The following is a 23,640-nucleotide window of genomic DNA, read 5'->3' as shown; positions in this document are numbered from 1 at the left end:
ATGCCCCTTCGGAAGACGGATATCTGGGTCGGGCCCCACCACGTTTCCCGGTATGCGTGGCGCATACGCTTGGCATGAAAAATCATGCTGCGCCGCTCTTACCGGAGAGGTCCTCTTTATACCGCTCGATTTTGTCCGATCGGAACGAGTACGTTCTCGATAGTCGAACGAGATACGCGTCAAGGAGTGTTTTGCCATCGACGAGAGATCTATCTTCCTCGTTTAAACACAGGATCCCGAGAGCCAGATGAAGTTGTCGAGAGTGGCGAAAAAAAGTATTTATCTATATACACAGCGGTCTTTTTTCATTAGCGGAGCGAAATAAAAAAGATGTTGATAAAGTGAAAACACTTGCAGATACACGGGTCGTCCCAGTTTCGCACCTGTTATTATCCGCCTTTCTCGAGGGAATTTCTTAATATTCAGCGTCGAGCGTTTTGTAATTAACTCTCGATATTAAAATTTCTGTCTCTCTAGAACTCAGCTCTCTTGCGTCCTTGTATCGTACTGGAAAAATCTGTGGAAAAGTCTGGTTGCATTAATTGGAATTCAACTATAAAAGTACAAATCAAACTCTTAAGGAGATCCTAAAGCGTTTGTATTACCGACTAAACCATATAATTTTTGCGCAATTATAAAAACCAAAATTAATTTATCTAAACAATATAAATGTTATGCCGTACGTTTCGGCTCCGTATTTGTGAGCTCAGCGAATATAATAATTAATAAATGTGATGATTTAAAGAATAGGTATAATACCGCGCATCTATGTCTAGTGTACGATATATTCTTCTTACACGTGCTGTGATCCATGAGTAAAGCAAACATTGATTCGTTGCGAATTCGTCCAAACGCAGTTACAAAACTGGTTGATAATACCGCGTGAAGCACAGCAACGCAAATCCATCAAAAACCAAGATAATATAAGCGTCAAGATAATATCATGAAAGTTGCCGTCAATTAATAAAAAAAATTTATATTAAAAAGAAATTTAAATTAAGAGATGAATGATTGCGATGGAAGCGAATGTTACCGCCGTTTAACATCTAAAGATAAAAATTTCACAGAAAAATTTTGTTTATTTTGAGGTCTTAATTTATATTATACTTTACATTCAAATTTATATTTTAAGTTTGGCGGTGTAACTCGAGAATATTCTCTGGAGATCAGGTTTTATAGTTAAATTTATCAAACATTCTAGTCGAGATAATCGGAAATTCAATTAACCGGAATTCTGATATTTTGATATTAATATAATCAAAATGTATTTTATTTGTATAATTTTGTTAGTATAACCAGAACATTTTTCTCAGTGGCATAATTTAAAAACTACCCGTGCCGTCTGAGATGTTTCTCTCGAAGAATAATCTAGTGGTCTGTATAAGTAAAAGATAAAAGAACTCCACGGATGAAAGGAAATTCTTTGTATGGTTGTCTACAACTGTGATTCCACAAGTCGACAATGTGCCCCGCGAGCACGGCAATGAAATAGAAATCGGAACCGGAAGAGAAGGAAAGAGTTGGAAGCGATAGGCTCATTACGCGGAATTATTGTGATTTGCGGATCAATGGGATCCGATCGCAAAATCTTCAGTCCCACGCCTATCGTATCGTGATATGATTTCAATTTTTCCCCATATCCACTGTCGTCTATTAAAAAGCAAAGTCGAGAGTTTTCGAAGACCAGCTTCGGAAAACGGCTTTTGAAGTTCACACGGCTGTACGCGGTCGATGCACCTGCTGTTAACGGAAACGACCTATTATCCGTGGGGCCTTTAAAATCCGTTCGCCTTTAGTCCTTAAGTATTCTTCTTAAGTTAACTTCATGTGCATCCAGCTCTTCAAATATTTCAATCCCCCCGCCCTCAAATATACTCTTCAGGAAAAAATTTAATGCCTTCAATAGAACTATTTAGTCGAGGCATTTTTTAACAGCAACCAAATATTTTGTTTATATAACAAAACATTTAATTGTTTTTACCAAGTAATTTATGAAATTATTTTGTCTGCTTTGTAAATAACAAAAATATTTATATATCAACTAAACAATTTAGTTTGCATAAAATTACTGTTTTGTTCAATACATTTCAACCGAAAATTTTTGTTCGGTATATCTCAACTAAATTTTTGTTATTACAACAATTAGTAGATTTAATTTATATCATAAATTTTATTGCACTTTACATCATAAATTCATATTAAAAAACATTAATTTTTAAAAAATAAAGTTTTCAAATAATATTCTCTCTTTTGCCATTCCACAAAAATGATTGCATTTTTATTTCAAGAGATCGTTGAAGAAAACTCCAATTTTTGAAGACTCGTTCAAGTGTCGAGAAACTCAAACCGATATATGTCCCCGGAGAAATGGCACTTTCTCACTTCGCGTTCTTTCTACAGAGCGACATTTTTCTTGCGCCAAAGAACGAAATATTTTCCGCGATCTAAATTGCGTCGCGAGATTCATTTCCTTTTTTTTTCCTTTCGCGTTATAGAATTAGAGAGACCAGTCGAGCGACAGTGAACGCGGAAAAACACTTTCCGTTCTTACGTTTTCTATTTACTTGCTCTTTCGTTCCGCAATTCTAACCGTCAAGATGTCACGTGGTGAACGCATGGAATGCACACGAAGCAGTGAAATTGAAATTATTGTGTTCTCCAATTAGCGCGCTTGCAACGTACGAGGCCTATTATTCTTTAATGAAAAGTATTTGTTGGCTTCAGGATATTTGATTGGACAGTCACAGCTGGCTCAACAAAGACAGCATGATTATGTATTGAACCTTTATTGATAAAGTTTTTCCACTTTACATGAATATTTTTAACTCAATCATCTTTTCATGTACAAAAATTTTAATAGTTTCCTAATTTAAAAAATTAAAAAGGTGTTCGATCGTGAGATTCAAATCACAGAACAGAATTAAAAATTACACAGTACAAAATATCTGGTACTTGTATCAGGCTCGCTTTGATAAAGTGAATTGCAATGTTCACAAAATGTTGACATTCTAATGACATTCTTCCTTAGATTAGATTTTTGACAGAGGCGGATCACAGTATCATAGTACGGTACTATTATCTGCCTTTTGACAGATAATAGTTAGATCAGAAACCTAATGGGGGGAAGAAGGAAGAGGGATTTCATAACGTAAAAGGCACGCCGTGCCTTTGAAGGTTCTGTTCCAATGGATCTGGAGGAATAACCCGCGAAACGTAGAAAATATTCATAAAAGCCTCAAAAGTATATATTGCAAATATATATTGTACAATTTAATTATATGTTTAATACGGAATAGAAATATTTACCTCGCAAAACAGCGTGCACAAAACCAAAAAAATATGTTATGAAACACGCTTTTCTTTAGTTGCAGTCGAGACTTTCCTAATAGATTCTAAAAAGGGAGCATTTTGTGAAAGTAAAAATTCAATTTGGTTTCAAAGTTTCTGTACTTTTGCTTAAGGGCGAAATGACGAAAGAATGATGAATGTGAAGGAGATTTGGGCCAACGTGGTAAAAAGAAATAATGAGCACCGTTTCGCATTAGCAATTCAAACCACTTCCGGTGTCCGTGTAGCGTGAGGAGAGCAAGCTGCCGCCGCCGGTAAATACGAGTTGCTTGAACTCGGAATCACTCGGAAGAAATCCAAGCATCTGCGTTCTTCTTTTTTTTATCGAAACTCATCTCCGCGAAAAAAAAGATGCAGATGATTAAAATGATTGCACTTAACGATTAATACTAATAGAAATATCAATGTTTCTCATTCACTAAAAGGACCAAGCGAATATAAAAATAAACAAAGTGATAAAAAATCAAATCAGTATAAAGAATTATTAAAATATCAACAAATTTCTGTGTAAAAGAATCTGATTTTTTTACACAAAAAATAGGATATAGTCTAAAAAGTAGAAAGGCCAATAATGATCGCTCGCTGTACTTCTAATGTTAAAAAAATTATTAAATGGTTCTACTTTGCAAATACTTTTCGAGATAAAAATATTATTTCATTTACTGTTAATTTCGAGATATCAAATTCATCAATTCAGAAAATATGTGTAAGATGTTCGACTACTCTTGATTTCACATGTGAAGACGGTTCCCCAATTAAAATTAGCAATAATAAAAGAGAAACAAAGTATAATGAAATAATCATCCTTTGTAATGTAAAAATTCTCCTCAAGAAACGCATTGGACAATGGAATCGCTATGAGATTAATTAAACCGGCTTTCTACGACTACTGGCTGGTCTCCATGCCACGCGATGTTTTTATGAATACTTATCGTACATTTTTACAAACGGACCGCCGCATTCTTTCGATCCTTTGACGTTAATCTTCGACTATAGATGCAACGAAAAAAACATCCATCTTCCGTTGCGCGAAAACATTGCACGCATTCGCGATTATACGGCTCTTTTACTGTTATATAATCCGTAATGGAATTTGAAATTGCGCGCATGCTTCAGTAAAGGTCGTTTATTCGATAATTATCCCGCTCGAGGGAAAACCTCAATCGAGAATAATTGAAGGAAATTATTGGATTGTCAATGACAACGTGAAAGTAAGATGGAATCGGAAGTTTAGTGTAAAAGGGAATTGTGGCGAGAACCATGATTTCTAAGCCGTCTACAAAATGAATGCAACAAGTATTCATACAGAGAAGATTTTTATAAAAAAAGAAGAGGACAAGAGTCTAGAAAAAAAAAAATTATAAAAATATAAATACCTATAAAAGCCAACACCAGCTGTTCGTGCATGCCATATGGTATATGAAATCTTTATTAAATATTAATCAAAAACAATTAAACGCTTCGACTCCATGCCCGCAAGATTTTGTCTATATCTATAATTACTAATAAATATCAAATGAATGTGCCCTTTCTCAACTTTCTCTTTCCTAGAAAGAATAATGAAAGTTTGCAATTTAACATTCGGTCATCGGTATTCGGGAGAACGACCTGCTGTTTTTCTGAACGATCGCTCCATGAATCGCGTGCGGCGACGATGCTTTATACAGGTGTATCCAATGAATAGACGTAGCGCGTGTTATAAGAAATCCGATCTCTCCGTTTGCACAAGACGCACAAGACATAAAGACGAGACTCTCTCCTTCCTGCTCTTTCTCTCGCGCTCTCTCATCCGCGCGTAAAAAACCACTTTGTTCCATGGTCTTAATGATTCACTAAGGATAGATTCAACAAGTATTTGAATGTGAGATAGAGAAGAAACTTTTACCTTTAAGAGAGCGATTTGTTCGCATACATCGTCTTTGATAGCGTCAAAATACGAAAGATCAAGACATTCAGAGAAATAAAATTTCATTTTTTTCCTCTTTCTTTTTTATACGAGAATTACAACGGAAGGATTACCGACAAAAAAAGCCGATTTGCAAGGAATTCTCGTGGCATTTCAAAATGTCGATGAAATAATACAAAAATAATACAAATAAAATAAAAACTATACAAATTATAAAAATAAAGAAAACAGAAGATGACATTGTGAGTAGTAGACACTTGCTTCATTCTGCCACAGATGACTAAAGAATTTTCGTTTAAATATGTGTTAAGTGTCTTAAATTTTTCGATGTGATTTAGAGCGAACTCCACATTGTGATACCGAAGAAATGTAGAAGAATGGAAGCATCGAGCACGCAGCGTCGGTAATGGATCGCTGATGCTGACGTTCTCCGATTGTGGAAAAGGGGAGAAATAAAGCGAAGAAGAATAAAGAGAGACGGAGAAGGAGGCATTGGCCAGCATATATGACTGCTCACTGGAAACGCAATTTACACTAGGCGTTGTCCGTGGTTGCCTCGTTACAGGCACGTTGCGAGGTATATCATGTGTGCCGTTATCGTTTCTGCGGTCGACCATCGCTAATTGGTCGTAGACGAGCGTGCGATATTCGACCGCGTCTATAGAAAAGATAAGATCACACTTACCAGCCTAATGTATTTGCCGATCATCTCCGTCAACTGCGGGGCGCGATTTGTGTGTAGGGGTAATCTGACTCCCGACGCGATCTGTAGCACGCACACACCCGGCCTGGAAGAATTTACGGAGACAATATCCTCTAGCGGTAGGGTTTCCAAAATGATCAGATCTCCATTTAGTGTGCGCTTGACCAACCGAAGTCCGTGATGAGACACCGCCACGTGTTGCGTCTCCGGGTGTTGAGGGCCGATCTAGATTTTAATTAAGAGTTTATATTTAAATTAATTTAATTTTAATTTTAATTCAGCAGAGTTTAAATTGAGATTATCGGGTCGTGAAGTAATAAAGAAACTTTCAGATCATTTCTGTTTTTTGATCGGCGTTTTTCGGTAGATAGAGGAAAAACGCTTTTAAATTACACTGGTCGACGATGATTTCGTTAAATGAGTAATTTTGGCTGATTTTTGTGTTATTTTGATATATATTTTGCTAACAGCACACACACACACATTTATGTACAAAGTATTTTATTTAATTAAAATGATTAATTTTTGTTTGAAATCTTTTATAATGAGTAGAGAATTATTAAATTCAGCAGCTATTCCCTATAAATATATTTACGTCTGAGTAGAAAAGATATGAAAAAAGGAATTTTTTTAATGCATGTTATACTCAAAAATCTTGTCCTCCTCATTAATTTGGCAAACAGATAAAAGCACAAAAATACTATAAGAAACATCCTATCAGATCAACTTAATATGAAAAAAGTGAAATTTTGTCGGCTAGTGCTTTTAGGCATCATGGAAAAATAAATATAAACTTACTGATACAGGAAATATCCGGGCGAAGTATAATGGCCATTGCTTTGCCATGTCCACGACATTCTTCTTGATCGTGATTTTGTGTTGCGTGCTCTGAAGATTATCCAGCGTAACGCCATAATTATCCAGCATCTTCAGCATGTTCTGCCGGTCTTCCTTGGTGATTTTTATGCTGGAGGTCGCCAGCACGTCGTATACAACCTGACAGAATACCAAGTGTAATGCCAGAGGACTATTTAGCGTTTCGTTAGGCGCAAAGACCTCTTTCTTGACTCTCAGAGTCCATGTAACTCTGTTATATGTAAAATGCGCGTTAGAGGTCTGCGGATAGAGCTTGGTATTCATCACCTCCTGGACTTTCTCGATCTCCGGCTTGTCCGCCGGCGGTAATACCGGTTTGAGAAACTCCGGCCATTCTTCAATCTCGATCCTTTCCATCTTGTCGGTGCGATGGGTCGAAGCTACGCTTGACCGCCTATCCACATCCCGATCCAACTTGTTAAAGCTCTGCCGCGCGACACTGAAAGACTCCCTCGTATTCGGAATTACACCGAAGTCACGCGGCGATGGCATCCCGAAGCTGTCCCGAGATTTAGGGGATACGTCCCGAGTCATGCCAAAGGGATCGCGTTTTCCGGCAGATCCGTCAAACGCGTACTTGGAGTCGAAGAGCTCGGAGTTGAGGTCACGACGCGAGTCGAAGTCGGAGTTGCGATCGCGCACCGAACTTGCCAGATCGATGCTGTCCTTGCTATAAAAGTCTTTCGACTTGGCATCCTGAGCGCGAACCTGGTCGAAATCGTTTCGATAATCGTGACCGTCGCGTAAATGTTGCTGCGAGGCGAAGATATCACGACTTTGGCTGAACATTTGGTTCTTTGAGAAATGATCATAAGTCTCGGAGTCCGGAGACGTGCGGAAGGAGTCGCGTGTTTTCGGTTCGATGGGTGCTGGCGGAGATCGCGGCTGAGGTACACCGGATTGACTAAAAACAAATAAATTATTTGCTGATTTTGTCATTTAATAACATTCATTATATTTGATGTAACAAAATCTTTTCTGCATCTTTTTTATGGCTTTTCACACAAATATTCATTTTATTAATATGTATATACTTATAATTACTCATTTAAAAATATTATTTTAAAAAATTATTAACAGATTTTTCAAATTTGATGTAGGGGAAGGTGGAGTACCTTTGACCAATTTTGACATTTTTTCTTGTGCAAGTTGTATTTTGATGTCTAAAAATTAAAAAAAATTCTAAAATATTCTTTGAAGTGTTGACAGTAACATATATTTTTTATAGATTTAAATTGTTATGTTTTGTACATCTTTTTTTACAATAGAAAAAAATTGAATTTTGGTCAAAGAGGTACAACACCCATGTTGTACCTCTGATCAGGGAGTGTTGTACCTTTAACCAATGTATAAAATGTGTGTATAAAGATAAGATATTCAATAAAAGTTTAATTTTATTTATATTTTTAATGTTTTTTTACACCGTATATACAACTTTATACATAAAATATATAAAAATGAACTTTGCCATACAAAGACGCGATTTTCATTTTTCCATAAAACGATTGAATCTGTCAAAAATGGTGTCCTTCGTTCATTTCATTCAAAATCGCGTCTAATGAGCGCCTAATTTTATTAATATTGGAGGTAAGATAGCTAAACTAAATGATTATCCGACGTATTGACTGATCAAAAGTACCATATCAGTTACTGGTTAAAGGTACAACGCTTGCTTACTTTCTATTTGTTATTACTTTTATAAATTATAGGTTAAGATTGACAGTGTTAAGTTTTAAATAATTTTTTCTGAATATCTATTTAACATTTTAGGCAATTCCAACATAAGACAGAAAAATCATTTATTGTTGTATCTGCGTGATGTCATTACCTGTTACTGTATACACTACCGCCTCTTGGACTCGGTGGCTGCGGCGGCGTGATGGGCGGCGGGGGCGGTACAGGCCGTTCCATTCTTTCAATCTGTGTTCTTACCACCTGAGCTTGTGTCATCATGTCGGTTGTACCCTTAGAAGTAACGCTTTGGGTGTCATCAACAGTAGAGGCATAATCGTCCCACCTGCCACCTTAAAATTCCAATTTTTCGAACAATAAATATATTTCTACTCCTAATTTTGATATTTGTGGCTTTATCTCAGACAACACGCATGTCCAAAATTAACACATAAGACTAATAACACATAGGATTAAAGACTTTTTAAATACCTTTAAGAAGTTTTATGTCCCATTTCTGGACTTGGTGTGTTCTAGGATAACACTAGGATATACAAAAAATTATTTAATTACCTAGTTGCTGTTCTAATAGAAGCTTCCGATTATCTTCCAACCGTTTAACCTTCCCATCTTCTCGCGGGAGAGCGGGTTTCTCAGCCGTCTTCGTGGATCTTACGCTATGATTCGCCGTTACCTTCTCCAATCTCTGCCTCATCTCTGAGCTGAGCTTCAACTTTCCTATACTTCCCGGAGATGGTCTCTGCGCGCCCACTTCCAACGCCGACCTACGAAAAGATCCAACAATTTGTATCGTCGCTTTCTTAAATCCGATATAAAAGGAGAAGTATGATGTCTATTACTTCGATTTCTTTTTCTTCTTTTCTCCTTCTTCTTTGTATCCATTCTCGTGTTTCGCCGCGGTCGTTTGCGCAATCACGGATCGATCTTCGTTGCTGACGATGTTCTCAATTTCGAATTCTTCCCACTCAACGCCACCTTCCGTTGTAGCTTCGCCTTCGCCTTGGTCATACTCCTGATACTGCGGCGTTAATTTGCGTTGCTGATGTTGCTGACGCATTTTGAATTCTATGAAACTGTCTTGCCCTTGATTCTCGTTCGAGTCGCTAGGCGGTGGCCACCTAGGCAACATGAAAATAAGATATTAGTATTATTCAACGAGTAATGTTCTATTTATGCATTCCAACTTTTTAGTAAGTGATCATTTTATATTTATTTTTATATTTTTGACTGTTTTAATTTTCTTAATTCTTTGGATGTGTGTCGTTTATTTATAAAATTATTTTAAATCAATAAGAGTTCATTCGGTTTTGTAATTACTGTGAATGACACACACAATTTATCTTTTTAACAACTATAATGGTTCTCACCATCGAAATTTATATGAGCATACTTGTCGAACAATCGAACTAATTCAATTTCCATTGAAAATGGCTCAAAAATGAGTCAGAACATTCGAATTTTTATCTATAATTTAAGCTAATAATAACAATGTATTGTGAATTTTAATTTGTATGCATTAACTACAGCGCTTGGCTCTCATTTGCTCTATTATTTTAACTTTATCCTTCGATTGTCCCTATATTATGAAAACAAGTAATTCTCTAAATAGTCTAAATTCACTATCAGTTTGTTGAATTGTGGATTTTTACCTCCATTTTCCGATGCGCACCGTCTTCGCCCTACCGTATGGATCGAGGAACGGTCTAGATTCGGAAGGATCATGAGACTCTAAAGGCGGAGGCATCGGCGGGGGTGGAGGAACACCTTTATTATTGCTCAAACTTGAAGGATTGCTGTCCACGCTGCTCTTCCTGTTTTTCAGTTCGCTGAGCACATTAGTAAAGTTACTCTGTATGTTATTCTTATTTAAATTGGTTCTCTTCATGTCTGCCTGTGCTGATGACGCCTTCCTATCTACTACTTTACGATCCACGCTAAGCTTTCGCGCGTAATCAATGCTTGTCTTCCTGTTGGTCTCAGCATTCTTCCTTGGTGGACTCTGAGATCGATGAATTTGGGCTTTTACTGTCATCGTTTCTTGTCGTTGACTAATTGGAGTGGAAGTTAGAACGGAGCTTCCCCGTTTCTCGGTTGACCATAATTCACCGTCGTCGGGTTCTCTAAATGAAACCTAATCCAAGAAAGATTAGATGGAGCTTTTATTCAATTTATTTAGAAAATTATTTACAGCAATGAAATTTGCAGGATTGACTCGAAATTAAAAAAAATGTATTCCGAAAAAAGTCACGAGATGATTTGATGAATAAGACATTGTTCGATCAGGTTGGCCTTAATTCCACAAATATCTTCTTCAGTTTCTGCTAGACGATATGCACATGATATTTCCGTAGCCCTAGGAAAGCCATAAGTACAGCGTAGGTTAGTTAAAATCAGTAGATACCTTGGAGTAGCGTCCGATAGAATCATTGGGCCCCATATGGGCACCGATTGGGGGGGCTGAGGGAACAAGATTCATGCTTGAGGGGCCAGCGGGTAACACCGTGCTCTGGAAACACACACCCCATGCCGCGGTGCGGCTCAGAAACCCACAGGATCGTCCAGAACGACGATAATTTCGTTAAGAGTTAGCTCTCATTAAGCGCACAATATTGCCGGTTTCGGTTATCGATGATATATCATCGAGTTAATGATAGTCAAGTGACCGTGAACGTGATTATGAGCCGTACCGGTTGCGGTAAACCTCTCGCGATCGTGCTCGACATGCAACGTTTGCTTCAGATCTATTTATCGTGACTCAATTTTTAGGAGTTCAATATTATCCAAATAACATCTCTTGAAAAAATATCAAAAAATTATTTGAAGAATTAAATGTCTGGAAAAAGAAAAATGTGGACTCTTCTAGACAGATTATGTCTAACAATTGTGGTTTAATTAAATTTGAATCACGGTAAAAGAAGATCAATTCGTTAATCATTCTGTTTAATCACATAAACCTCGAATATTAAACTTTATGTACAGATTTGTTGTCTCTCTTTCTTCTCTATTTTTTTTCTCTTTACTAGTTTCTTACCGGTTGCTGTCCTGAGTTTTGCGGGCTCTGAACCAACAGCTGCTGCAGAGCCTGATTCTGCGCTAATAGCTGCTGCTGTATCTGAATATTTTGCGCCATTGCACTCTGCAGGAAAGCTCGCTGCAGATTCTGTTGGTACGCCATCATATCGTTGCTTTGGCTAGGCGGTGAATTGGGATATTGCGGTAAACTGAGTCCCTGCATGCTGTAGATCGGAATGGGCATGAAACTTGCACCCATGCTCATGCTGGTATTCTGTGCGGGCGGAACCTGTTGAGTAGCGCTAAACATGGGCATCATCATAGGTGGTGACATCATGCTCTGTGCAATAGGGGTGAAGTTAAAAGCTGCGTTTTGATTAGGGATGTCCATATTGCCACCTCCCTTAATCTTTTTCGACAATTCACCGGCATCGATATTCACATCATTATTTCTCATCATCATTCCTTCGACAAAGTCATCAACTGTGGCTATTCTGATAACTCGACTGTCGATTCTTTGCAGATTCTCGGAAACTGTTTGGTCGCCAGATGTCCTGATATCATATGAACCTTTTATCGAAGCGGCCAAACTACGGGCATCCGATAGTTCGTCAAGATTGCCATCCAATACGGGCATAAAAAGCTCATCTAAAAATTGATCCACGTCGGAAGCTTGGCTGGGCACCCTAACGCGTCTCACATGCGACGCTAAAGAAGGCGCCTCGCTGGTGTCGGACATGGCAGACGATTTTACACCATATTCACTCTTCTCGATGTAAGCGCGACTAGACTGACTTCCCGGCAGCGCACGTTTGCCTGTAAATGCGAAGGGAATAATACGCGATCGATCCGAAAAAATTTAGTTGCGTAATTGCCAACTTTCTCTGCGATGGAAATTCTCGAAGTGTAAAATATATCTTACGCAACAGCGAATTAAATAACGAGAATAAAGAACAAATTCGAGATCATTGATGTCATAACATAATGCATATGCAATAAAATTTTTGAAAATCTTTCGAAAAATGATAAGAAAATAAGATGATAAATTTGATTTGAGAAGATCCAATTGCCCACACCGCTAATTAGTCAATTAATTTAATATAAAGTTTTCTGATACATTGAGAAAGAAAAATTTTTAAGCACCATAAGTGGATTTATGTTATGGGGATATGGACGGAATTCTCCCGAATGATTTTTACTCAGCTACTTACCAGGATATTGCGACTTGATGAACCTGGTCTGCGACCTTATATAGCTCTTATCATCCTCCGATCTTCCGGTTTGACTAACGGACTGAATATCCGGGTATTCAAAGTCAATCGTGAGATCCTCCTCCTCGATGTTGGGCTCCGTCGTCCTTGTGACCCTGCTATACTTCCTCTCCGGTGTAATCTCAGTACGTGTCATGTACTCAACATTACTGACTGCCGGAGTCTCACCGATTCTTTCCAAACTGTGATATCGTTCGTTCAATTTAGATGAGGAAAGCCCGAGATTGGCAAGTTTTACCGGTGAAGGCACGACTTCCGACTGAAGCAGGTTGTCCAAACTTCGGCTACGCTGTTTCTCCTTTTCAAAATAGCGGTCGTTTAAAGCGGATTTTCTCGACAATCCCATTTCCGTTGTAGTCTCCAAAATAACGTCGTGCGATTGTTTTCGCATCTGCATGTATCCAAATAAAATTGATATCACCTTTTCAAATACAATTGGTAAAAGAATGATTTAATAAATTATTAAATACAATAGAACTTTGATTATCCAACCTTATGTAGACAGTTCTAGGTTGAATAACACACCCTGGTGAAAAAAATTTCGCTGAAATTATTCCACGTTTTGGAACATTTCAGCGAAATTGCTGAAAATTTGCCGAAATTTCACTAAATGCGAATTTTTCAACTAACATACGGAAAAATCGCTGAAATTGAACTGAAATTTATTTGAAATTTTTGCTGAAATTTCTCTGAAATTTTGCTAAAAATGAATTTTTCAGCTAAAAATCGTTGAAATTAAACTGAATTTTTTCTGAAATGTTGAAATTTGCTGAAAAGTGTTCCAAAACGTGAAATAATTTCAGCGAAATTTTTCCACCAGTATGTAAGACTGACTATGACTAGATAAGACTATGACTAGAAAAGTACGTTTTCCAAAGATTTTTTTTGCGCTGAACACGATGCCGTTGGTAATAATTGTTTAGCAGTTAGTTAGGATTTTGAGTGAATTGGAATGAAAGGAATAAAAAAGGGCGTTTTTTTACCATTTTTAACATTAGAATATTTCAGAATTCATGTGTATAAAGAATTCCAGAAAAATGTAGACTTCAGTAGTACTGAAATGTTCTAATTAATACAAAAAATTTGAAAAACTTTTTAAAAAATTATAAAATTATACAGAAATTCGAAAAGATTATATGAAGAATTGTAAGAAAAATTTTCGTCAGATTAAAAATCGTAAAATTAAATAAATTAATACATACGGGTAGTTTCGTAACGGGTGGTTGTGGCGGAGGAACTATCGGCCGCCTGGGTACTTGAATCTCCAATTCAACGGGCTTGTCAACTACTTTTGGCACTGATTTTCTTTCCAAAGGTTGGAAGGTTTTTAGAATAGGAATTTCCATCTCTTGTTCCAACTCCCGAATAACTTGAGCGTGCTAAAAAGGAGATTATTATTTTAAACCAAAACTTAACAATTTAACAACAATTTCTTTCACTGCACATTTCTACAATTTATTTTTACTTAAAATTCCTATATTAAAGTCAACGCTGAATTTCTCTTACTTCTCGTTTTTTTATGGGCGGCAGACTATTCTTGCGCTGTTCCAAGAACATATGCTTGGCAGCGGGGAAAGCTGGTGCCAATTCCATCTCTGAGATTAGGTCCAGGACGTAATCGAAGCCGTTAGTCTCCGTCACAATAGCGTCCGGGCCGTCCAGTTGATTCCAGAGCGTAATAGTCCAGCCAGTGTTCTCTACCCCGTGATTCCGAACCGCGAGATTAGCCAACTCTTCGCATGTTGTCCAGGAATCTATCGCGCATGTAGTTGTCTCGCCTGTAAAATGAAAAATTATCAGTTGCAAATGGAATTTTTATGGCAGCACACTTTTCCAGATAGCAAAATGCTAGCAAATTGCTGACAGATTAGCAATAAACTCGATCAGATTCTCACTGCAGAGCTGTAGCAATATGTGTCACATTAATCTCAGGATTTGTAAATCTTTTGCTTAGTTTCTGCTGTCAATCTACTGGCAAAGCATATTAGTAGGCTTTGTTCTAGCAGTTCGTCGACATAGATTATGTTATACATTCTGTGTGAAAAGATCATTAATTATGTGAAAAATTCGATCCTGGTAAATAAATTTTCACACACAATATAGCTTTTAATATCATGAATAAAAGACATCATTAACATAAGGTTCAATAATGGATAGTTTTTGAGTTGTATCAAAAGTATAATTCTTTGAGCACAAGATTTTACACCTTTGCTAAACGATAGTTCAAAAACTATTCACTATTGAACCTTGTGTAAATATAAGGCTTTTCATCACATAAACTACAGCTCATTTCACGGTCAATTTTTCATATAATTAATGCGGGGTCCTTTGTTGCCTTTCTGCCTATCAGAAATTGATAGCATACTCTGTTCAAAATCTGTCTTTGCAGAATTAGCTATCTTTTATAAAATTATTTTTACGAATTCGAGAACGCAATTTACCGTCGTAGAAGCCAACGTTGAGCGCCATATTTACGCGATTCCTGTTGGCTCGCCATTCTAGGACACACGGTGGATAATTCCTGGGTACTTGATGCACTGTTTGTTGATTATTAATCATCATATGGTGTACCGTTCTCTCGCCTTGCAACAATTTACGTTGGCAATAAGCCTTGTAGCCGTCGTAGGCGTGATCGGAGACATATCTGAATAAAGAATTAGAAATAATTAATTAGAGATAAATGACAAGTTATCATCCGTAACCAAAAACACTTACTTCAGAAAGTATTTAAAGAGCGTGGCACTGGGTTGGAATGCTGACAAGCAATTGGATAGCAGCAACCATCCTCTTTCCTTATTGGCGTCGTTCTCATTCTTCCAGGTTTGATTTGCCAACTGACATAATATCTCATCCCTCAATTTCTCGTTCACGATACCCTTGTTAACAATGTAGTCACCCAACGCTTGCTCGCGTTTGCCATTAAGATTACTCTCATTCATGAAACGCAATATCATCTTAAAGATCATCAAAGAATCCGTGTAATCCTGATCGCGAGCCTTTGCTAAGAACGGTGTCTTGATCGGCTCGCGTTTCATTCCGAAGATGTGACTCTTGAAATAAATATTGGTGAACTTCGAGAATTGATACTGATCGATGTCGGACGGTAAATTGTACGTATAATTTATCGGGATGACTTGGCCAACGACCTTGAGAAGGTTTCGCTCGGTGTGTGTGGGTTGCCAATCTAAGTATTACAAAAAAGATATTTAAAAATTCGAAAAATAATTTGTGGAAGAAACACATTCGAAAATTTTAATAAATTTTATGATGTTTTAATATTTATTCTGATAAATACGCACCATCAAGCTTGCTGTAAATAAAAGCTAGTTCTGCGGGAATCTCCAAGTGATTTACACCAGCTACAGCTCGCGAGGTCCTCTCCTGTTCCTCTCGTTGTTGTTTCGCCTTCGCTCGCTCTTTACTGGCTCTTTCGATCTCCGCTCTTTTCGCCATCTCCTCCTTCAATATATTGAATACCTCTCGTTGTTTCCTACCTCTGTACAATTTCTGCGCCATTAGGACACCCTTTTTCATCGCACGGAACTGTTTACGTTCACGATAACCACGATATACTGCTTGTATCAGAACTGTGCTTCGAGAAATATTGAGGAATCTTCTGCGAGCCAAGAATCCTCTCGTATATCTGCAAGAGAAACCGTTAGAACAACGTTCGGAAAAGATTCACACATTTATTGACATTAATTTCGTTGATTTCAATTGAATTGAAAAGGATAGATTTCTGTGAGACATTTAAGGATGGATTTCTGTAAGATATTTAATCGTAATCCATTAAGCACCAATTATAAGTAACAAACATCAATGCTATAGTAATTTCATATTTAGCAACCTTGATAGGCAAATTGTGAAAACATTGCACAACAATGACATCATTCAAGAATTGATGACAATTTTACAATAAATGCGCTAAGATTATTTGTCATAATGCAACAGTTTTGTCAGAATATGATTTTTAAATTATGTTCGTATAAAATTAGATAAATCTAATTTGAAATGTAAATACTTTTCAATTCACTTTCTTTCAGGAATATAATGAATGAGACGTCGGCGACATATTGAAAAAACAATTCAGGACACGTTATCTGATTATTTTCGAATGCTTGACAAACCCTTTTAGAAAATTATATCAAATATACTATGTATACATAGTATATATATATTCATATACAATTAATATAATTATAAAGTAATAAATATCCTTCCGTGTCTTTTCTTTTGCATAATTTGACACATACCTCTGGACTGTGATGGCTGCTCTCTCCAGAATCAATGCTCTGTTATATTCTAAAGCTCTCTCCAATGATTCGCGTAAAAATACTCGTGTGAGTCCAAGTTGATACTGTGACTGTGCCTCTTTCGGAGCCGCTTTGTCTAAAATGATTCTACAGAGCTCCTTGTTGGGCGCTCCCCTAGGTAAATGCGTTGAGACGAGATAACGATACCGATCCACAAAGTGTCCGAACAGAAGGCGAACCGGGTAGCCAGTTTTCCTGATACGGATCGTCTCTAACATGCCCGTATATCTTAATTGTTCAAGCACGCAGGGCATGTCAAACTTCATCGGAGCTTTTTCAGTATTTGGCTTGATACAACGGACAAACCACGGATTACATCTGCAAGTGCATTGGAAAAGAAATAACTATTCAAATCTGTCAAGTGTGACAATAATAATTATTACAAAATCCAAGAAATCAATAAAAATGTCAATTAAGAAACTTTGTAGACATTTTAGATTTTCTTAAATATTATCAAAATCTTCTGAGCTTTATAAAATTAATTAAAAAATGGTTTCTCATAATTTGCAGCGTCTACCAATTTTTAATATCGCACAGAAAATTTATCATTTGAATGCTTACTGAGACATAGATTCTAAGAGTTGCTGAAGACTGTCGTGAAATCGAGCCGAAACAGTCGGAGTTCTCGGCTTCATGGTGACAAATCTGCCATTCGGTTTATTCATAGTTTTATTAGCTTCATGAGTGTTTCTGACATGTTGGAACATCTTGCTGACCATCTATAATCACGATTATTATAAGTATCTTATTATAAGAATCCAACATAAACAAGACTTACCGAAATCTTGCTGCTGATCAGTAACTCGACTACATCAGGTCTCAAGGTATCCCTGTTCTTATCTAAAAAGCCCTCTACGTTGTACCAGACCTGTCCAGCATAATGTCTGATCGCGAACTCGGCGGAGTTCATCCTTGGTCTAGAATACAGCTCGCTTAGCGCGTGATTGTAATGGCATTTCTCCAAGAAAGAAAGATCCGTCGCTTTAGGGAAGTTACTTTCATCGTCCAGCAAGTGAAGAATGCCTACAGGCTTTTTCGCGATCAAATGGATGACCGGCAAATTATCCTGAGGATGGACAATCAAATTACTTTCAAGATTTATGAGCTTATGCCGACATGTTTCGCAAAAGTTTCACGCTACGAAATACCCAGATAACAAAATGAATCTCACCGTGTAGTTGATAGTAGTCCAGTCGATCTTCTCCTTCGCATACTCCTGTTGTTCGAGCTTGAAAATGTGCTTGTTGAAATAGAACTGCAGGTTTTCGTTTGCATAATTAATACATAACTGCTCGAAGCTGTTCTCTGTGAAATTTTCGAAGCCAAAGATATCGAGGATCGAAATGGCGGCCGTCTGCTTTGTACCCTTGTAAACGATATGATTGACGCGCGCGACTAGCCATGAAAAGAGCGAACTATACAGAGCTTTCGCGAAAGCATCTCTGGCATCGAGGGCTTGATCGATATTCAAAGCAGTGAAGACTCTCTCGTTCCTCGCTTCCTACGATAATAAATAAACGGATTTATGTCTCCTGTTCATTCAATGGTGTGGTCAAAACAATAAGAATGTTTAAAATAAGTTTAGAGGCAGACATAATTTTATATAAAGAACGACGTGAAACTTTCTTTCAAACATCTTCATGATAACTCTTCGATATCGATTGAATCAAAATGTGAGATGTACCAAAGTGAAAACTTACTGTCGTCTTGGTAGTGAGAGCTCGGATGATGCCATCGGAATTTACTTGAAGAAGGTGCGCCGCCCAGCGTATTTCAGCGTCGGAACCGACTTCCACGCCTTCCTGGCCGTGCCTCATTTGTTTCCGGTGAAAGTATACGTTTCCCAGATGCAACACGCTGGATAGAATCCTGAAAATTGTGTCCTGCTCTTCGGACGAGAAGCCGAGAACCTGCATGGCCGACAAGAGTGCCTTGAAATCCTGCACATCGCTCTTGCCATCGATCTCGCAGTTTCCACCCTGTTTCCAACAAATGCGAAAAAAATTTTATTATTGATTATTTTACAATATTATCGACAATATTACCCTGGTGAAAAAAATTCAATAACATCTCATATTTTTTTAAGAATTTTTCATATTTTAAATTTATGAAGATTTTTGTAAAATGCCTTAAAAACTTCTTTTTGTATCGCACGTTCGCATAAACACACACCTGATTTAAATAAAAATACTTGTCCGGTGTAAGCAGGCCGTATTTATCCCTGAGTTGCTGATCGAGTCCAGCTAGAAGTTCATAAAACACGTGATAGTTCCTCTCCTCCGAAGCCTGAGTTACTATTCTACTCTTTTCTAGAAGATATTGCGTTATTCTACCGCCAATGATCGCGCCGCTGAAAAATAGAAAAATTATTTGCGTGATGAGGCACCAACAGAATGGACAAATTTTTTTATACTTTATTGTTTTTTACAATTATTTTCTTTTAATATCACTCACTCCCTGAAGTGAACCTCCAAGTATTTCCCAAATCGACTGCTATTGTCGTTTCGCGGCGTTTTGGCATTTCCGAAGCTCTCTAGGAGCGGTGTCGCTTCTAGGATTTGCTCGGTGACGAGATTGTTCGGCGCGCGATTAACGGCCGCGAGATATTGCATCACTAACTTCGTAGACTCTGTCTTTCCCGAGCCAGATTCGCCGGAAATGACGACCACTTGATTGGCACTGGAGTTATTGGCTGCAGTCACTTGACTGTACGCGGAGGAGCCCACAGCGAATAAATGTCTGCGAAAGAAAATGATAAATGTCTTTTTAAGACATAAGTTGACCAGGCAACCTAATTTTTACAAGGCTAAAAGCGAAATAAGTTTAAAAGAATGAATTAAGTTTTATCAATATGTCTGAATAAATCGTTTGCTACCGATAAAACAGTCTTGAGACACTCTCTCTACTTAATTGATATGTTTACTTATACCTATAATCAGCTAGTTTTTATTACTTTTTTAGAAATTTCATTTTAAACTACCTTCATAAAAAATAGATAAAGAAATTAATACTAACGGTGGAAGTGTACCAAGGATTCGTCCCTCGTAAAGCTTCACTTGATCTAGTCCATAGATGTCGAACATTTTGTATGGATTTACCGCCACGAGGATACTTCCCGTGTATGTCTAAAAATTCATCGTAAACAATTATTGGAGTCAGTTGTTATTAACGCTAGGAATGAATAAGTCAACGTAAATGCAACGTACGTAAATTAATTCCTTGTCGTAACGGATCTTCAAGTTCCATAATAGTGATGCCTCGTTCAGATCCCTGCAATTCATTCAATTTGTCTCACGTCGGTGCATGATAATTACGGGAGTAGACACATGATAATTTCGTGACTTACGTCAATTGAATCATGTCCTCCACACCATTTTGACCTAAGTCCTGCCTGGGCTTCACTCCGCTCAAGTTGGTGAGAGTGAAGATTTGCGGCTTAAACACATAATTGTATGCAATTATTCGTCATTTTTCCACACGAAGATCTAGAGTGGTCGCGGGCGTCGCGACAACATGCATTTGTATAATTTTTATGACGACTCGCGAGCCTCGCAATTACTCGATGACACTTTCTTTCCAATTTCTAATTGGCGCAGAAGGGGCACGGAGAAACGTCTAAAAACGTAATTTTCCAGCGGAAACGAATTTTGCGATCGTCCCTGCCACATCTTCTCGATACGGCTTCCGAGGTAAAAAAGATTTGTGTAAATTCACATAAGAAGCGAGAGAGCCACTCACGTGAGCCTTAACCGGATACCGTCTGCGTCTGCAGTTGCACTTCCATTGGCGCCGACGAGTAGTATACTTCTGGCAAATTAACGAAATTATCAACGGATTTCAAAAAATTAAAAATATTTTGTATCACTTTCAAAGTTTTTTTGGTCGTTCTATTTGCGAAAATCGTGATAAACTAGAAGAACTATGTAAATCACAATTTATAGATATATTTTGGAGTTTCTTTTTTCCCTTTTTTCAAAAAAATTAAAAATATTTCAATGTTAACGGGTAATAGCAAACTGAGATAATGAAAAACAAATCTCTCTCAAATTTTATAATTTTCATCGAATATATCAACTAATTTCTCTAGTGTTACAAAATGCAGAGATTTCCATTCATTTTTTAAATATATAAAATCGAATTATGAATACCATTAAATTTGACTGCGCGCGAGCGTTAAGATATTCCTTTTTGAAAGTAATCGATGTACTTTACGACGCCAATGTGCGTCGTCATCTATAATAGGACAGTGGTGAAGTGTAGTGCTGCAACTAGTGCACGACAATGCAACGCGGAGAACACAAAACGGGCGGGCAGGAAAAATGGCGCGTTGTTAAATGGTCTGCGATGGGTGTCGGTTGCATAATGAGGCGGCTGCCTCGTATTAATGGAGACTACGACGCGTGCGAATAATCGTCCGTCAATCATTTCACTTTACCGACGTGTAGCTCCTTTCGAAATTCTAGCGTCACCCACGACCCACGACCGGGAGATCGATGACCGGCGATGCATGATTCAAGGCCCGTGCGGAAGCACGAACTTGAAAATCACACGCGCGCGAAGAACGAAAAAGTGAATGAAAAACGTGGAAACCAGATTGACGCGGGCGCGAGTGCTCGATGTGAGAGTTTCCCCTCTCGTTCTCGTCTAATGAAACGAATTCAAACGCGCGAGGGCCGTACTAGAAAGTCAAGAACCGATAAGCGGATCACTTGGATACCGTATACACTTGTTCCATTCCTGCCCGATCTGACGGTGTTTGGATTGCCTTAATCGCTTTGACAGCCGAGCCAAGTTGAAGCGCAAGTTGTCTTCAACGTTTTTCTATGAGTGTCAGTTGAATTATTACATTTCTAAATATATTAATAATCGAACGGTGAAATCAACTTTAAATATTTTATTTAAATATTTTTAAGAAAAATTAAATATAAGTAAAAATAAAGAACACAATTTAGGTAAACATTTAAGTAAACATTTTGACGAAGACACGAGAACGAAGAACAATTAAGAATTGAACCATTATTATTTTGAATATTAGTAGCTGAACAGTAAAATCAACTTTAAATACGTTTAAATACTTTTTGGAAAATCAAATATATAAATAAATTAAAAATAAGAAATCCAATATTTAGGTCAACATCCTAGCGAAGATACGTGAATCATACGTGAATTAAGCCTGTCCGAGTGTCGTTCTCAAAAAATGCAAAGTAATTGGTTGCCTAGAGGTCGAGACAGATGTATATCGTCGATAGAAAGGCCTGTTTACCAACCGAAAGAGCACGTCTGGCCTATCTTTTCTCAGGTATTGTGTTCTTGCACATCTACTATTCGTAATTATGCACGGTTAATATGCAGGCGCTTTCTAAACGGACTTATCTTACCTTGCCGGCGATCACCGCTTGGACCGAAAGTACATTAGCAGCTCTGTGATATTCCAGAACCTCGCCTGGCAGCACATGGCCGACACCGGGGTCGAACCACACCAATTCACCCTGCAAATAATATTATTTTGTATTAAGTTGATATTCAATGTTTCTTAGTGTCCAAATGACACAATTTATGATTAAGTAACATAAAAATAATAATTATTTTTTAAAATGTAAAAATTCTAAGATCAATTTTAAAAATCAATTTTAAAATGTAAATTCTAAGTTCAATGAAAGAAACACGTGTTAATTTAACATATAAATGTTGATTATATTAAACAAAATATATACCTGCGCACAGTAAAAAACATTGTGTTAGAAATGGTCCACTCACGTTCTTGTTAACAGTTTGTATTGAATTTGTTAAATTTATTCGAATATTCGAATGTTAATTTAACATAATGTGATTATATGTTATTAAATTGATATTAAACATTTCTTAGTGTCAAAATGACACAATTTACGAGTAAATGAACAAATAATGTAAAAATAAAATCTTTTAAAAAGTAAATTTTAAAATGAATGAATAAAATGTGGGTTAATTTAACATATCATAAATGTTAATTTTACTAAAAAAAATATGTTTCCACGGTTTGTTTACAAACTGTGTCGATATTACCTTTTTTATATTTATTTCCTTACACAATATTTGTGTAACTTTCTAACATATTCATCTTGTGTTAAATTAACTTAAAAATTTTGAGTGGATCGTTTGGAACATGCGATTTATGTTAAATTCATCACACTTTTCCCAACAGTGTAATTTAACATATTACATATTAATTATTAATGTACAATATAATATGTTACGTTATTAATTTTACTGAAGAAATATGCTTCCATAATTTATTTTCGAATTGTTAAAGTATTACATTTTTGTGTTAATTTTTACGTATAATGTTTGTGTTACTTTCTAACATACTCATCTTATGTTAAATTAACACAAAAGTTTAGATGAACTGTTTGGGACACGTGAAATGTTAAATTTAATAAAAAAATTTTTCAACTGTATATCCTTTGAAATTTAAAGCTTCATTAGATCATAATAGTATCTCGGATCAGTTCATAGATAATCCCGAACCGTTTTCAAGTTCCA

The 23,640-nt window shown here is 37.0% G+C and overlaps 1 protein-coding gene across 2 annotated transcripts in view; it reads right to left on the bottom strand.

The window, feature by feature from the left end:
• Myo10A (unconventional myosin 10A) overlaps nucleotides 1-23,640 on the bottom strand; it is a 47,586-nt gene that overhangs the window by 10,784 nt on the left and 13,162 nt on the right. Inside the window, exons 3-27 of one of the 2 annotated variants that reach the window (XM_018458214.1) lie at nucleotides 22,500-22,610; nucleotides 20,468-20,556; nucleotides 20,328-20,391; nucleotides 20,137-20,246; nucleotides 19,576-19,860; nucleotides 19,294-19,471; nucleotides 18,822-19,100; nucleotides 18,293-18,622; nucleotides 17,900-18,187; nucleotides 17,683-17,840; nucleotides 17,062-17,439; nucleotides 16,108-16,451; nucleotides 15,524-15,992; nucleotides 15,250-15,452; nucleotides 14,315-14,586; nucleotides 14,011-14,187; nucleotides 12,749-13,199; nucleotides 11,557-12,353; nucleotides 10,927-11,031; nucleotides 10,175-10,656; nucleotides 9,365-9,643; nucleotides 9,078-9,289; nucleotides 8,662-8,857; nucleotides 6,756-7,737; nucleotides 5,940-6,182 (exon numbers count right to left, since the gene is read on the bottom strand). In XM_018458214.1, coding sequence (XP_018313716.1) covers nucleotides 5,940-6,182; nucleotides 6,756-7,737; nucleotides 8,662-8,857; nucleotides 9,078-9,289; nucleotides 9,365-9,643; nucleotides 10,175-10,656; nucleotides 10,927-11,031; nucleotides 11,557-12,353; nucleotides 12,749-13,199; nucleotides 14,011-14,187; nucleotides 14,315-14,586; nucleotides 15,250-15,452; nucleotides 15,524-15,992; nucleotides 16,108-16,451; nucleotides 17,062-17,439; nucleotides 17,683-17,840; nucleotides 17,900-18,187; nucleotides 18,293-18,622; nucleotides 18,822-19,100; nucleotides 19,294-19,471; nucleotides 19,576-19,860; nucleotides 20,137-20,246; nucleotides 20,328-20,391; nucleotides 20,468-20,556; nucleotides 22,500-22,610 — 7,482 coding nt within the window. The remainder of the gene's footprint in view (nucleotides 1-5,939; nucleotides 6,183-6,755; nucleotides 7,738-8,661; nucleotides 8,858-9,077; nucleotides 9,290-9,364; nucleotides 9,644-10,174; nucleotides 10,657-10,926; nucleotides 11,032-11,556; nucleotides 12,354-12,748; nucleotides 13,200-14,010; nucleotides 14,188-14,314; nucleotides 14,587-15,249; nucleotides 15,453-15,523; nucleotides 15,993-16,107; nucleotides 16,452-17,061; nucleotides 17,440-17,682; nucleotides 17,841-17,899; nucleotides 18,188-18,292; nucleotides 18,623-18,821; nucleotides 19,101-19,293; nucleotides 19,472-19,575; nucleotides 19,861-20,136; nucleotides 20,247-20,327; nucleotides 20,392-20,467; nucleotides 20,557-22,499; nucleotides 22,611-23,640) is intronic. The other variant, XM_018458215.1, reaches the window with a different exon arrangement.

This window comes from Mycetomoellerius zeteki, unplaced genomic scaffold, assembly GCF_001594055.1.
Source record: "Mycetomoellerius zeteki isolate Tzet28-1 unplaced genomic scaffold, Tzet1.0 scaffold707, whole genome shotgun sequence".
Lineage (NCBI taxonomy): Eukaryota > Metazoa > Arthropoda > Insecta > Hymenoptera > Formicidae > Mycetomoellerius > Mycetomoellerius zeteki.
The sequence above is the reverse complement of the archived record's forward strand: the minus strand, read 5'-3'. Positions and strand labels throughout refer to the sequence as shown.